The following is a 13623-nucleotide window of genomic DNA, read 5'->3' as shown; positions in this document are numbered from 1 at the left end:
AACAAGGTTCACAGACAGGAATTAGCTGTTTACAGCTGTCTCTAACAGCCAAAACAGCTAGGAGCAGCTACATAACCTGCCCACAGTAAAAATGTCATCATGTAATAAATGTCAGAATGTAAATTAGGGATAGGAAAGATTTTATAATGAGCAAACACTGACTAAATCATTTATACATAATTATGGTAAAAAATGAAGCACTTTTTTTTTACTACATTATTTTCACTGGAGTTCCTCTTTAAGTGCTGTAGTCCCAAGTTTTCAGGGTGATTGACTGCACCTCCTAATCAATTCATAAGCAATGTAAAGAGACTGAGGCCGCGTTCAGATCATTTAGCGCAGATGGCTGTGCGAGTGGAACGCAACGAATACGATCGCACGCCATCTGCGCTACTATGCGCTGCAGATCCCATTCACTACAGTGAATGAATCTGCGCTGCGATTCCCGAAAAATGCATGCAGCAGTGTAACTGCGCATATGATGGGATCGGTAAAAGGACTGTCTATGCCCTTCTACTGTTCTTGTGTGTCGTACACTATACTCGCTGCCGAAATGCACATGGCAGCACGTATAGTCTGAACGAGGCCTTACACTTCCTCAAATGGTAACTTTATTCAAGCAGACAAGACTTTTTTTTTTATTGTCTGCTTGAGTAAAGTTATCATTTGAGGAAGTGCCAGTCTCTTTACATTGCATCCCTTATGTACAGGTATAGATACAGTAACAGTAAAGTCAATGTCCGAAACCACTGCCTGGTATTAGCATTTCTTATCAATCCCTGTCATGCACTGATGAGGACCAACAGTTCAAAACAGGCTGTCCGCATGTGGGGTTGATGTGGCTCTGTAAATGTTATAAGCTACAGGCTTGCTATACACCAGAGGTTCTGGATGTAAGCCTGGCTTTAGGGGCATAAAGAGATATTTGCATATTTAGTAGTGATGCATTGTGGGAGACCACAACCACTCAAAGCTGAATTATTGCAAATACCTTCTGTTTTAAGAAGGCAAATTGCACTGAGCGTTTGTTCTGATAAGAAACAGTTCTGCAGCCTACAGTTAAGCATCATCATCCAAGAGATCATATAGCACTCTTATTAATCTGCCAACATAAGAATCATGTCTCTAAAGCATTCTTGTAATCCTCAGATACACTTATTTATAATAATTTTGTACCGTTCTAAGCTACCACTATCAAACAGCAACTTTACTTTTGTCCTAACTTCCAACTGAGCAGGATACTTTCCTGTTTACATTTCCTGCTCCACATTAAAAACAAGATGTAAACAAATCTGTTGTTACCGAACACCATTCACTGGGCTAAAGCAAACCAGTAGATCAAAATAAACCACTTGCATAGCTTTCTTGATGACAAACATTGCTGTGCTCTTCAAGATCAAAACATCCCTGCCTGAAATACTGGCAGTTGTTAGAAGGACCTCAGAAAACTTTAGTTTACTTAAAGAGAACCCGAGGTGGGAATTTATTATGTTAGTGGGGCACAGAGGCTGGTTGTGCACACTATCACCAGCCTCTGTTGCCCCATGGTGTGCCTCCATGTCCCCCCTGTGCTCCGCTATACCACCCGCAGTGCTGGCGACACGCAGCGTGTCGTCAGCACAATGTTTACCTAAGCGCTGCCTGTCAGCGCCGCTCCCCCGCCTCCTCCGCAGCGGCGCTACCCGCCCTTGTCCCTTCCCTCCCGCTGATAGGAGGGAAGTGACGCGGGCGGGTAGCCCCCATACAGAGGAGGCGGGGGAGCGGCGCTGACAGACAGCGCTTAAGTAAACATTGTGCTGGCGACGCGCTGCGTGTCGCCAGCACTGCGGGTGGTATAGCGGTGCGCAGGGGGGACATGGAGGCACACCATGGGGCAACAGAGGCTGGTGTTAGTGTGCACAACCAGCCTCTGTGCCCCACTAACATAATTAACTACCACCTCGGGTTCTCTTTAAAGGACAACAATCAAAGTTACTGTAACTAAAATTCTAAATGACACATATATTCCATTAATTACTAGTAAATAGCAATACAAAGGCTTTTTTAATCGTTTCATGTTTTATGTGAAGAAAATGACATTTTACAGAGAGCAGTTTTCACTGTGGGTATTACTATGGAGGACTGTATCCAGCACATCCAGCATACAGAAACAATCTTCACTAGCAGTAATCCTGTGAGTAAAATGTGTTCAGAATGATAGAACACAGAAATATAGCTACAAATGTGTGTAAATAACATCAGCTGCAGCTCTGTGTGTGATCCTGTGCGTCTCTCTCTGCCTCACAGTGTAAAGTAAACAGACAGTGAAATCTTATTCTGAATGGGGGATGAGGAAGCACCCAACTAAGGAAAAAGTATAGGTCCTTTTCAGATCCTTCTCTGTATCTAAAAATCCCTCAGCTGTTCTCATATCTGTGAAAAAGCAGTGTGTTTAGGCAGGGCAGAAATAAACCGTAAATCATTTCTCTGAATAGTGACAGAGAAGTGGAAACTAGCTAACCTAACTACATGGTATGGCTCTATAGCATACAACAACACAAAAATTGTTACAAACAGGTTGGTAAACAAGGCATTTCTTCACACAAGCTGTGATTTGAGACCTCTGAAAAGCTTTCTAGTGTTGCTGGCTAAAAGCTCTATAGGTATGCGTGGTTTACAGTAGAACAGTTACTTTGATAATTGTTCTTTAACCACGGACTGATCAGTTAATTGAACAAAATCAAAACTGTCACTAGGTCAATAAGTAAAGTGGAATGTTGCAAATCACACCTTCCTACAAAGATGAAAAATGCAACAAAAAAAAAATATATAATAATAATAATAATAATAATACATATTAGCTGTCCTTGTGCATTACACTACATGGACCAAATATTTAGGAGGAATCAGTAAATTATTGGCAATTGGCTAGGCGAGGTACTTTGAGCCCCATGCACTGACTTTCATCTCAAAGTGCCTCTTTCCGACATACATACCCCTCCCTCAAACCCATGACAGTGCAAATGTATGTAATAAGTGTGGTCACTTTAACTTCTATAGGTACCTTCTAAATTCCCGATCAACACTAAGTTACACATATGGAGGTACAGTCAAGCCTTCTCCTTTATTTCCAGCTGATGCAACAAAGTATTTGTAAGCAATGTTACATATTTACTGCAGTGACAATCCTCCTTGGAGATATTCATTTTACTTGTTGTCAATGGCACATTAGAATAAGGGCTGTGTGCAGCGATTCCTAGGCCGATTGAGTTTCCCTCCAATTTGAAGCACCATACAGCACTTCAGATTAGCATTACCTTTTGTTTTTTTATTTTTGAATTAACTTTATTATACTTGCCAGGTGTCCCATGTCAGGCTTCGGTTCGTAGCCCCACCCCCTAATGGAAGAGGTCATAGCGGCTTCTCTGGACCACTCAGAGAAGTGCCGGTGACCTCTTCTGCTAGGAGGCAGAACTAACGGCAGAAGGCGGACATCGAAACTCTCAGTAAGTATAATTAACTGGATTTAAAAACCAGAATACTCTACTACAAAATACCTTTTCCAAGTGATTTTGCAGTGCTTCTATACATAGCATTGAGCGCAAACATGCCAAAAAGGCTGTATGTCCTGCAATGGCGACTAACCCTAAACGCCATTGCACTAGTGGGCTCTCCACCATTAAAATACATTGGCTAAGCAATTTTTGGAATCGCCGCCAATTGTCGGTGATCCAAAAACACTGCTAAAATCGCTGTAGTGTGTCCTAGACCTAAAAGCGAAATCACTTGCTCATAGGTTTCCTCTAGTGCCTTTACCGGTAAAACTATAGTGGAGCATCATTTCACATAATGTGTCTACTACAAATGAACGCAGAGGAATGAAATGGAAAGAATTTCTAATAACATTAAATCACAACAATAACAATTTTACATAATGAATAAGGCTGGCCAAACAGAGATATTCCTTGCTGACTCCCAGCACATTTTCAATTGATAATGAAACTGTGTGAATTCAATTGCACGACATGTTTTACCAATTGCAATTTCGATCAATTTTTAGAGAACACTGATTGTTGATTGATTGAAAAGGCTTTATTGAACGGGCAAAAAGGCTTTCTGATCATATTTAAATCTTAGACGGATCAATCGCTTTGCCACATTGGGTGGCAATGTGTTTGTATTGCCACCTTAAAGCGAACCAGAGCTGGCTAAAAATAAAAAGTTTGATACTTACTGTAGAAAAGGGAAGCCTCTGGATTCTAGTCTAGAGGCTTCTGTCTTCCTTGAGACCACCACCACTGGCCATGACCCTCTGACAGCTCCACTTTGTGAACAAACACGTCCATGCTCGGGGATTAAGCAGCTTCAACTTACTGAGCAGGTGCAACCATACACTCATACACGGCTGAGAGCCCGGTCACAATAACTTTCAACAAGCTCTCCAGATATCCTCACAGGGTCCATGTACAGTAACAGTGGGGTCGAGGAGGACAAAGGAAGCCTCTGGATAAAAGGAAGCCCCTGAAGTATCCAGAGGCTTCTCTCTACCAAGGTATCTAACTCTTATTTGTTTTTGTTTGTTTTTTTGCCTCAGGTTCACTTAAAGAGTAACTGTTAGCCCCAAAAATGAAATTTAAATCTCTATTGCAATGTTTTATTTACTATTTAAGTGAGCCAAAAAGGCAATGCAGAAGTTAAAAATCAATCTATTTTTTTTTACTATGTAGCCTTTTCCCCAAGCTCCGGACGCAAAGCCGCATATCAGATACTGATGAGCATGCAGAGCATGCCTATGTCTGCCCGACCCCCCTCTCCCCCCCAGGACCAGGTGCCGATATATTCGCACCAAACAGCTGACCGCTCTGACACGGAGAGAGAGCGGGAGCACTTCCAGCGCCGCCACAGCAGAGCAGCCGCCGCCGTGCATCTCTCTCACATGTGATTCTCTCACATGTGACTCAGCGGCGGCTGCTCTGCGGTGGCGGCGCTGGAATTGCTCCCGCTCTCTCTCCGTGTCAGAGCGGTCAGCTGTTTGTGGTGCGAATATATCGGCACCTGGTCCTGGGGGGGAGAGGGGGGTCGGGCAGACATAGGCATGCTCTGCATGCTCATCAGTATCTAATATGCGGCTTTGCGTCCGGAGCTTGGGGAAAAGGCTACATAGTAAAAAAAATAGATTGATTTTTAACTTCTGCATTGCCTTTTTGGCTCACTTAAATAGTAAATAAAACATTGCAATAGAGATTTAAATTTCATTTTTGGGGCTAACAGTTACTCTTTAAACGCTTAGAATTAACCAACCATTCCCTACTACAGCACATTAAAATATATGCCCCCATTTATTTCACTGACAGCACTGCTGTAACAAGAACCTTCATTTAGTGGAGCTGGTTTACAAGAAGTTGAGCGACTGAAAGTGGACTTCAGGCCCATAGCAATCAGATAGTTTCCCTGTGAGGGTTAGCAAAACAGGATGAATACCACAAAATAACACTGCTTGATTATACAGAATAACTTAACTGATCCCTTATCTACACACAATTCATGCCTAAATCACAGTGCAACAGGGAATAATGCCTGCCCCCCCCCCCCCCCCTACAATAAACACTGCCTAGCAAAGACCTACCCCCCCAATAAATACAGCCTGACAAACACCCCCCCCCCCCTTCCAATAAACACAGCCTGACAAACAGCTACCCCCAACTCTCCCCCCCCCCCTCATATGGACCAGTCCTGTTACAACCCCTACCGCAAAATCACTGAAAAGTAAATTACTGTAGGGCAGTGGAATACCTTTTCACCTCCAGTACACAAGGCCTTGAAGGAAACTTGCCCTACAACTGACAGGCATAGTGTCAGACAACTTTCCCCCATCTCTGACAGGCACAGTCACCCCCCTCTAAGATAAGCACAGTCTAGCAGGTAACTCGCCCCTATCTCTTATAAGCAGCCCCGTGATGAAACTTGCCCACATCTCTAATAAACACAGTCCAGCAGTGAATAGATCCTCCCCCACTTCTGATAAGGACAGCGCTGCACTGACTGCCCCCACAGCCCTGATAAACACAGCCCTGCAGAGAGCGATGGAATAAGCAGGCCAAGATTATGTACACATCCGCATCAGCACAGAGGACCCCCAATGCCCTGCCGCACCTGTCCTGCTGCGGCTCTATCATTGTCCCCACGATGTACTCCGCTCTTCTATACAGACTGGTCTGTGCAGCTGGGCCTGAGCTCTGCCCTCTTTCCGTTTAGCCGTCTTGCTTCGGGGTACGGTTAGCAAGTGAGTCTCAGGTTGGTACGTGCGCGTCTTCTGAGCTGTGCTAGTCTCACAGGTCACCCGCAGTCCGTGAATGAAGGATTGTCAGTAAATAATGTATCTATTTTCCCTGCCTGTGAAATCCGTAGATGTGTTGCTGCTGTCCATAAAAAATACACAGGCGGGGGGCGGGGCTTCCAGCCGGGAAGTCCTTGCCTCACGACAAAGCTGACAGAGATCACAGTCTCCTCTCTGTACAGTCAGCCAATTGCAGCCCAGATTCCAGCCTTGGTCACTCCCAGCCTCCTCTATCCTTTCTGCCAGTCAGGCTCCGGGTCCGCCTCTGCCTCTCTCTCACTAGCAAAGCAAAGGAGGAACGTGAGACAGGGAGACAGGTCAGAGCTCATGTGTTTGCAGTGCAGCCAGCCAGCATCAGGAGTGCCAGCTAGAGCAGCGTCCCAGCACAGAAAGGTTTGTGCTGAATGATTCTCTACACTCCTCTCCAGTTGTCTGTAGTTGCTGGCTGCCTTGTCCCACGTGCTGAAAGTAGTTCTCTCTCCCTAGGGACTGGCAGGAACTGTCTCTCCATGTGAGTCTCTCCTCCCCTGAATTTCTTTTGCTGCAGTCACTGTTTTAATTAGCCCTCTGGTCTACAGGGAAACATACAGGAATCATGGGGGGGGGGGGGGGGAGGAAGCCTTTTTATGGGCTTGAAGGATACTAGAGGTGAAAATGTTTGGGGGGAGCAGCAGGCATATACTGTTACCTGTGCTGATGCCTATTGCTCACAGCCCCCCCCCCTTTCGTTCTCCTTTCAGCTCATCCTCCCCACCCCCCCTCCCTCCCGGTAACTCAACTGAAAGCCCCCGGGATCCTCTTCTGGTTGGCTGGGTCAAACTCGACTGCGCAGGCGATGGTCAGGCTGCTGGCGTCCTACTGCACACTATGCAATAAAGTTCAACCCAGGAGACCAGATTTGGATCCCAGGGGCTTTTAGGTGAGTTATGAGGGGCTGAGAAGTGAATGGAGAGAGCGACCGGGCATCAGGACAGGTAACAGTATATGCCTGCTACTTGTTTTCCCCTCTGGTATACTTTAATTTCTATTAACCCTAAAGGCACATACCCACAATGTGACTTTTGTTGTGATTTTGCTTGCAACCCGCAATTTCTCGTTCATGCCTGTCGTGTGCCGCTCTGTGTTCCCGTGGTAGGAAGGTGGAATCAAGAAACACTCAACGTCCTCCTGATACTCTCTGGCCAGCCGTGGCGACCTCTGCAAAGCTGGCCTGTCATAGCCAGCCAGTGGCTACTGCGCATTCGTGTCCCTGAGCCACGCGCACCCTGGTTTCACTCCCGGCGCTGGGAGTGTTCTGCGCAGTAGTGTGTTACGTCTACTGCACATGCGCAGAACGTTCCCTGCCACAGGAGCGCAACTAGGGTGCGCGCAGCTTGGGGCTGCACATGCGCAGTGGGGTTGCCACTGCTGACCGGAGGGTACCAAGACTATGTTGTGGGCATAGAAGTCCAGGGGGCTGGAAGAAGCCCCAGGTAAGCTCAAATCTTTTTTTTAATTTGACTTAAGATTCCCTTTAAGTTTCCTTTCACTGGTGCCTGCTGAGATGGCGCACATGCAAGCATATATACTTACCTGGGGTTTCCTCCTGTAAGCCTCTCCATGTTCTCCTGAGCCGTTCTGTCAATAACCACTGTCAGCACCAGTAGTCGGGTACTACAGCACATGCGTGGCCCTGGCCATGCGTCTCCTTGGTCACATTCCTGTGGCGAGCAGCATGCTGCACCTGCAAAGTTAGTTAAAGCTTGTAACTACTAAGGCACAGAATGCTCCTGACTACGAACGCAACCAGAGCTGACTGCTGGAGAATAGACCAGACCAAATGGACACCAGGGAAACATGAATTACAGGGGCCAGAAAGAAGCCACAGGTTCAGATAGTGTAAAGAAATGTAATCTGCATTAAAATACCACTGAATTGGCACCAAAAAAGGTGATGTTTTACTTACCTGGGGCTTCTTCCAGCACACTGTAGTCTTTCAGGCCCCTCATTGTCCCCTGGGTCGCTTACTTGTTGCCTCCTCTAAAAGCGCTGCGACTAGAGCTGTAGTTGCAGCTACTGCACATGCCCAGTCTTGGCATTTGTGGGCCACCTTGATTGTGCTCCCATCACCAGGAGCGTTCTGCGTGTGCACAAGGCACAGTACAATTCTATTGGGAACTACGCGAGCGCACAATGCTCCTGGCGATTGTTTCTTGTGGGCATTATTTTTTGTAGGAAAGGGGGGCTACAGCAAACTTTTTGCTGAACAGGCCCACTTACACCACTGCTAAGGACATGTACATATGGCTTCACCCATGACTACGCCCATGTTCTATTACATGGCCACGCCCATTTTTGTTGGTGCGGTAGACTTTGTGTCAGTAAAAAGATTCCTTTGTCAGTAAATTTTTATATCTTTGTCAGTAAAAATTGTTTGGAAAGGTTGGTAACACTGGTCACCCGCATCCGGCCCTTCGGTGTCCCCGATGCTGTCTGCAGCTTGGCCGACTCCACTAGCTGTCCTCAACAACTCCTATCGGTAACTGAACTGGCTCCTCCCTCTCCGTGCTCCAGAACCTTCCCAACACATGCCTACATCTGGCGCGTCACGCTACGTGTATTCCTGATTGGATTCAACAATATGCTCCACCCTCTCCACGCAGAAGTTGCTATGGGTGCACAGTGCTGCAAAGCGCTGTGCTTCCGTCTTTCTGCTGTTGTGGTACGCACTAGCGTCATTAGCCACGCCTACCATCCAAGACATAAACATACCAATCGATTAACTGCGCTTCTCATACCCTGTAAAATCAATTAAAAAACGCACATAGTGCCAAGTATTGTCTAAAAAAGGCTACAACTTGCACCCCGTGCTCGCACTCCTGGGGGTAGTGCCTCCACCAAATAAGGGAAAAGACTGCGTCACTCTCCCCCTCGTGAGTGCACTTACCAGAAGCGCGTCTTGAATGTCAGCATATCACAATCATCCAGTGGTCAGCCAAGAAGGACCAGATTGTAAAGAAACATCCAGCTTTAATAACGTATTTAGGCGGAATAACAGCGGGTACATACGCTCCTTACCATGGATACAATGGAGCCGCACGCCACCACACTGCCTATCCTGCTCGTATCCTCGTGACGTCAGCGCGCACACCTCCTACTCCGCCATACGCGTTTCGTCACAATACGTGACTCATTCAGGGGCTCTTATTTTTTTCTTATTTTTCTTATTTTTCCCTTATTTGGTGGAGGCACTACCCCCAGGAGTGCGAGCACGGGGTGCAAGTTGTAGCCTTTTTTAGACAATACTTGGCACTATGTGCGTTTTTTAATTGATTTTACAGGGTATGAGAAGCGCAGTTAATCGATTGGATTGTTGCTAAAGTGTGGTAAAGTGACCTGCTGTTTTTTTCTGCGAACCCCTGAGTATTGGAAGGAGTATTTATCCATTGGAGCGCAGTATATCTATTTTCTATTGGTAAGACCTAAACATACAGAAAGGTGGGGCTAGTAAGGAGATGGCTGTGTCATCACTTAGATCTGACAGGGGTCAATGTCATGGTATTGTGAGTGCGTGTGTTGAGCCATGTAGTCTTTAGCTTCCTTGTTATGTAACGTTTCAGCAGTTGGGCAGTTAAGTCATTTTTAGATAGAATTCATGCTTGTGAATAGCTGTCCAGATGGTGCCTTGAAGAAATAACTGTATTAGTTTTATAACTATAAAACTGGCTACTTGTAAATATAGTTTAATAAAGTAAATATATTTTCCTACAGTGTGATATGCCATGACTGATGACTGCTATTGGCAGTCTTCAACTTTCCATCAGGTGTCAATGTAGCAGTCTCAGGCAATGCGTGGCCTGAGCAAGATCATCCACTGGGCAGCTGGGTGTCGAGGAGCCCATCTGACGCCTTCTCGGTCCAGTCTTCCACTTTTGCTTATCACAAAGACTATAAGGGGATGCTAAGGCTAGTACCTTGCCGTAGCCCCACTTCACCTTTTCTGCATGTTGTAAGGCATTCTGAACATTCAGTAGGTCTAAGTGTCACCTCAAAGGCTATTTCCCTTCTCCTAAGCCCCTTTCTTGTCTCATTTGCACATTACTCATATTAGTGTTGGCCATATCTTCATTGCTTACCTCAGCAGCAAATAGCTAAGGAGCCTGGAAGGTCAACCATCCAAAGCCACATTTAGTTCCATTGCTTACTTTCCTCCCTAGTGTGACAGTTCTCTTCAGGCTCCACCCTAAATCAGAATATCTAGGCTGCACATTAAAGGCTTGAATTGTGTGCAATCTCGATATTCTGAGATTCAGATTGGAGCATTGTGTTATCCAGGTACAGCAACCAGGAAGAGACGAGCATTGGCTAATCCTGACTACATGCAGTCTGCACCTGTGACATCTTTTTGTGCATCCACCCAAAATCATAATCGCTGCCCCATCTTGAGTAACATGAGTAGCATGATGGTAATTATAGGAGAATTGCAAGGGTCATCTGGAAAGTAAAAACATTCATTGGAAACATTAAATGCATTTTATTTTCGACACACTGTATGTTCTGATTATTTCTCCACATAATCACCTCCTTTATTTAAAGAGACTCTGAAGCGAATTTTTTTTGCTGTATTTACCTTTTTAATTAGCTTCAGAAGTCTCATCAGCGGTAAACCGCCACATCGCTGACGAAAAACGAGTGCTGCAAGCCCTCCGAATCCCGGGGCAAACATCCATGACCAACTTGGTCATGGATTGTGCTGCCCTGAGAGGCAGAGCTATGAGCTGTAGTCAGTCGCCGCCTCTCCCCGCCCTTCTCTGTGAAGGAAGAGTAAGAGGGACGGGGAGAGGCGGCGATCAGCTGCGATTGACATCAGAATAGTCAGAGCTACAGCAGAGAACTCTGCCTCTTCAGGAAGCGCCGTCCAGATTGACCTCCCCCCTGGATTTGTGGGGAGTCTGCAGCCCTCGTTTTTTAGCGGGGATGCGGCAGTTTACCGCTGATGAGAGTACTGAAGCGAATTTAAAGGTAAATGTAGCAATTTTTTGTCGCTTCAGACTCTTTAACCTCCCTGGCGGTAAGCCCGTGCTGAGCACGGGCTATGCCGCCGGGAGGCACCGCTCAGGCCCCGCTGGGCCGATTTGCATAGTTTTTTTTTTTTTTTTTGCTGCACCACGCAGCTAGCACTTTGCTAGCTGCGTGCAGTGCCCGATCGCCGCCGATCCGCCGCTATCCGTCGCACCGCAGCCGCCCCCCCCCCAGACCCCGTGCGCTGCCTGGCCAATCAGTGCCAGGCAGCGCTGTGGGGTGGATCGGAGTTCCCCTTGACGTCACGACGTCGGTGACGTCATCCCGCCCCGTCGCCATGGCGACGGGGGAAGCCCTCCAGGAGATCCTGTTCTTTGAATGGGGCTGGAGGGATGCCGCTGAGCAGCGGCTATCATGTAGCGAGACTTTGTCTCGCTACATGAAAGAGAATTTTTTTTTTTTTTAAAAACCGCATTTGCTGCCCCCTGGCGGATTTTTAGCAAACCGCCAGGAGGGTTAAAGAACACCCAAGGTGAAAATAAACTAATTAAATAAACAATTGTATATATCCTTATATATCCTTCTCCTAAAAAATACTTTTTAAGTTATGCCACAGTTTTATTTATATTTAAATCTACTTTTTAAGTTTTGACTGTTTTATTGTTTTTTCTCAATGACACATTGTAACATCCTTATCTTCCAGCGGCAGGTCCCGCGGCATCTCCAGCGTGGTCCGGGCGAGCGGTGGGACTTCACAGCAGACGTCCTCTGGCGGCATCCCCAGCTTCCCTCTGGCGGTGAGCGCTGGCGTGCGTGCGACGGCCGACAAACCTTATAGGTTGAGGAGGGTCTAGCTGAGGTCAGCAGTGAGGTCACTGATGTGACATCACTGTGGGAGTGGTTTCTGGGGATTGGGATCTGTATATAAGGCCAGTGTTTTCAGTCACTCACTGGCCTTGATAGTAATCAGTTCGCTGGTTTTTGGCCTAGCTAGCTACTTTGAGCTACATCAATATATTGTGTAGACGCTCAATATATATGTACTCTGGTTAGTCGTTATTTTTCGTGTCTATTATTATTGTAATTCATTTGTAATATCCTCCTGATATTATTGAAGTAACATCTCATTGTATATTTACCTGTGTACCGACCTCTTGCTTGTTTCCTGACCTTGCTCCAGTCTAGTCCTTCTGTACGGCTGCCATCTGATTTACGTTACCGTATCGGCCTGTCCCTGACTACATTACTGCCTGATCCTTGCAATACGACTGACATCTGATACCCGTTACTGACCCTGCTTGTATTTGACTACGATTAGCTTTACGACTTTGTACCTCGATATCTATACTTGTGCACAAGTTCTGACCGGTCTAAGACTACTCATTGTACTGTTGTTGTGTATTATCTGTACATTATCTTGTCACGCACCAGCGTGATACACATTAATTGAAGTATGCCAGAGCTAAAATTTATGAACTATTGACCCTTTTTATCTCTTTTCTGCTCTTAGAAGCCATTTTCTGCTAGGAAAGTGTTTTATTGTAGTAATTTCTTATCAGTGAGGGTCACACTGTAGTTTGACCCAGTCCTGATTCAGACAGGATTGCCATTTACATACCTGATGTTTAACTCTTTCAGGCAGAGAAAGAAAGGAATACAGCATAGTTCTTTGTGTGATAGGCACTGTACATACACATGTCTATCTCATCATGTCACATGTCACCTCGGGTATCCTTTATGCATTTGTCATATCTTTTTACAAGATTTTCAATTCCTTGGTTGTAGTAGTACCATTCATGTTAATGCTGCTGAACAATTACCAGTGTTCTGCAGTCATGTGACGAGTGGTGCAAGGAAAGGAAATGTTAACCTGACAGATGCAAGTTAAATTGCACAGAAAAAAATACCTTGTGTGGCAGATAAAAGCTAATTTCTGGATGACCCTTGTTAACTTCAGAGCATTTCCTGCATTGGGGGTAACCATGGCAGCACTTCTTATATGGGAGCCGTGATGCTTGCACAAAGTTTAGTACATTATTAGCTCTTGTTAGTAGATAAAGGTTTGGGCATGTGCCTTACCAAGAGACAATTGAGAAGGATTGGGTGTTTTGGTTTGAAAATAGGGAGTGTCCTTCATAAAAGAGGGAAGGTTGGAAGGGAATCTACGTGTCACACCTTAGAGCTTAGTATCCTTTTACAGTACTGTGTCAAAATATGGCTGTCAGACATGTTCTCCATTGGGGTTGATTTGATTTTCTCACCGGGGCTACCTTGAATTAATGAGTGGGAATTGTTGGCCAGAGGTA

General features: G+C 45.8%; 1 protein-coding gene across 1 annotated transcript in view; it reads right to left on the bottom strand.

Annotated features, from left to right (window-relative positions):
• OAZ2 (ornithine decarboxylase antizyme 2) overlaps positions 1-7917 on the bottom strand; it is a 38225-nt gene extending 30308 nt beyond the window's left edge. Inside the window, 1 exon segment of the mRNA XM_068273605.1 lies at positions 7889-7917. Within this exon segment, the coding sequence (XP_068129706.1) occupies positions 7889-7917 (29 nt within the window).
• Positions 7918-13623: the final 5706 nt, after the last annotated feature.

This window comes from Hyperolius riggenbachi, chromosome 3, assembly GCF_040937935.1.
Source record: "Hyperolius riggenbachi isolate aHypRig1 chromosome 3, aHypRig1.pri, whole genome shotgun sequence".
Lineage (NCBI taxonomy): Eukaryota > Metazoa > Chordata > Amphibia > Anura > Hyperoliidae > Hyperolius > Hyperolius riggenbachi.
The sequence above is the reverse complement of the archived record's forward strand: the minus strand, read 5'-3'. Positions and strand labels throughout refer to the sequence as shown.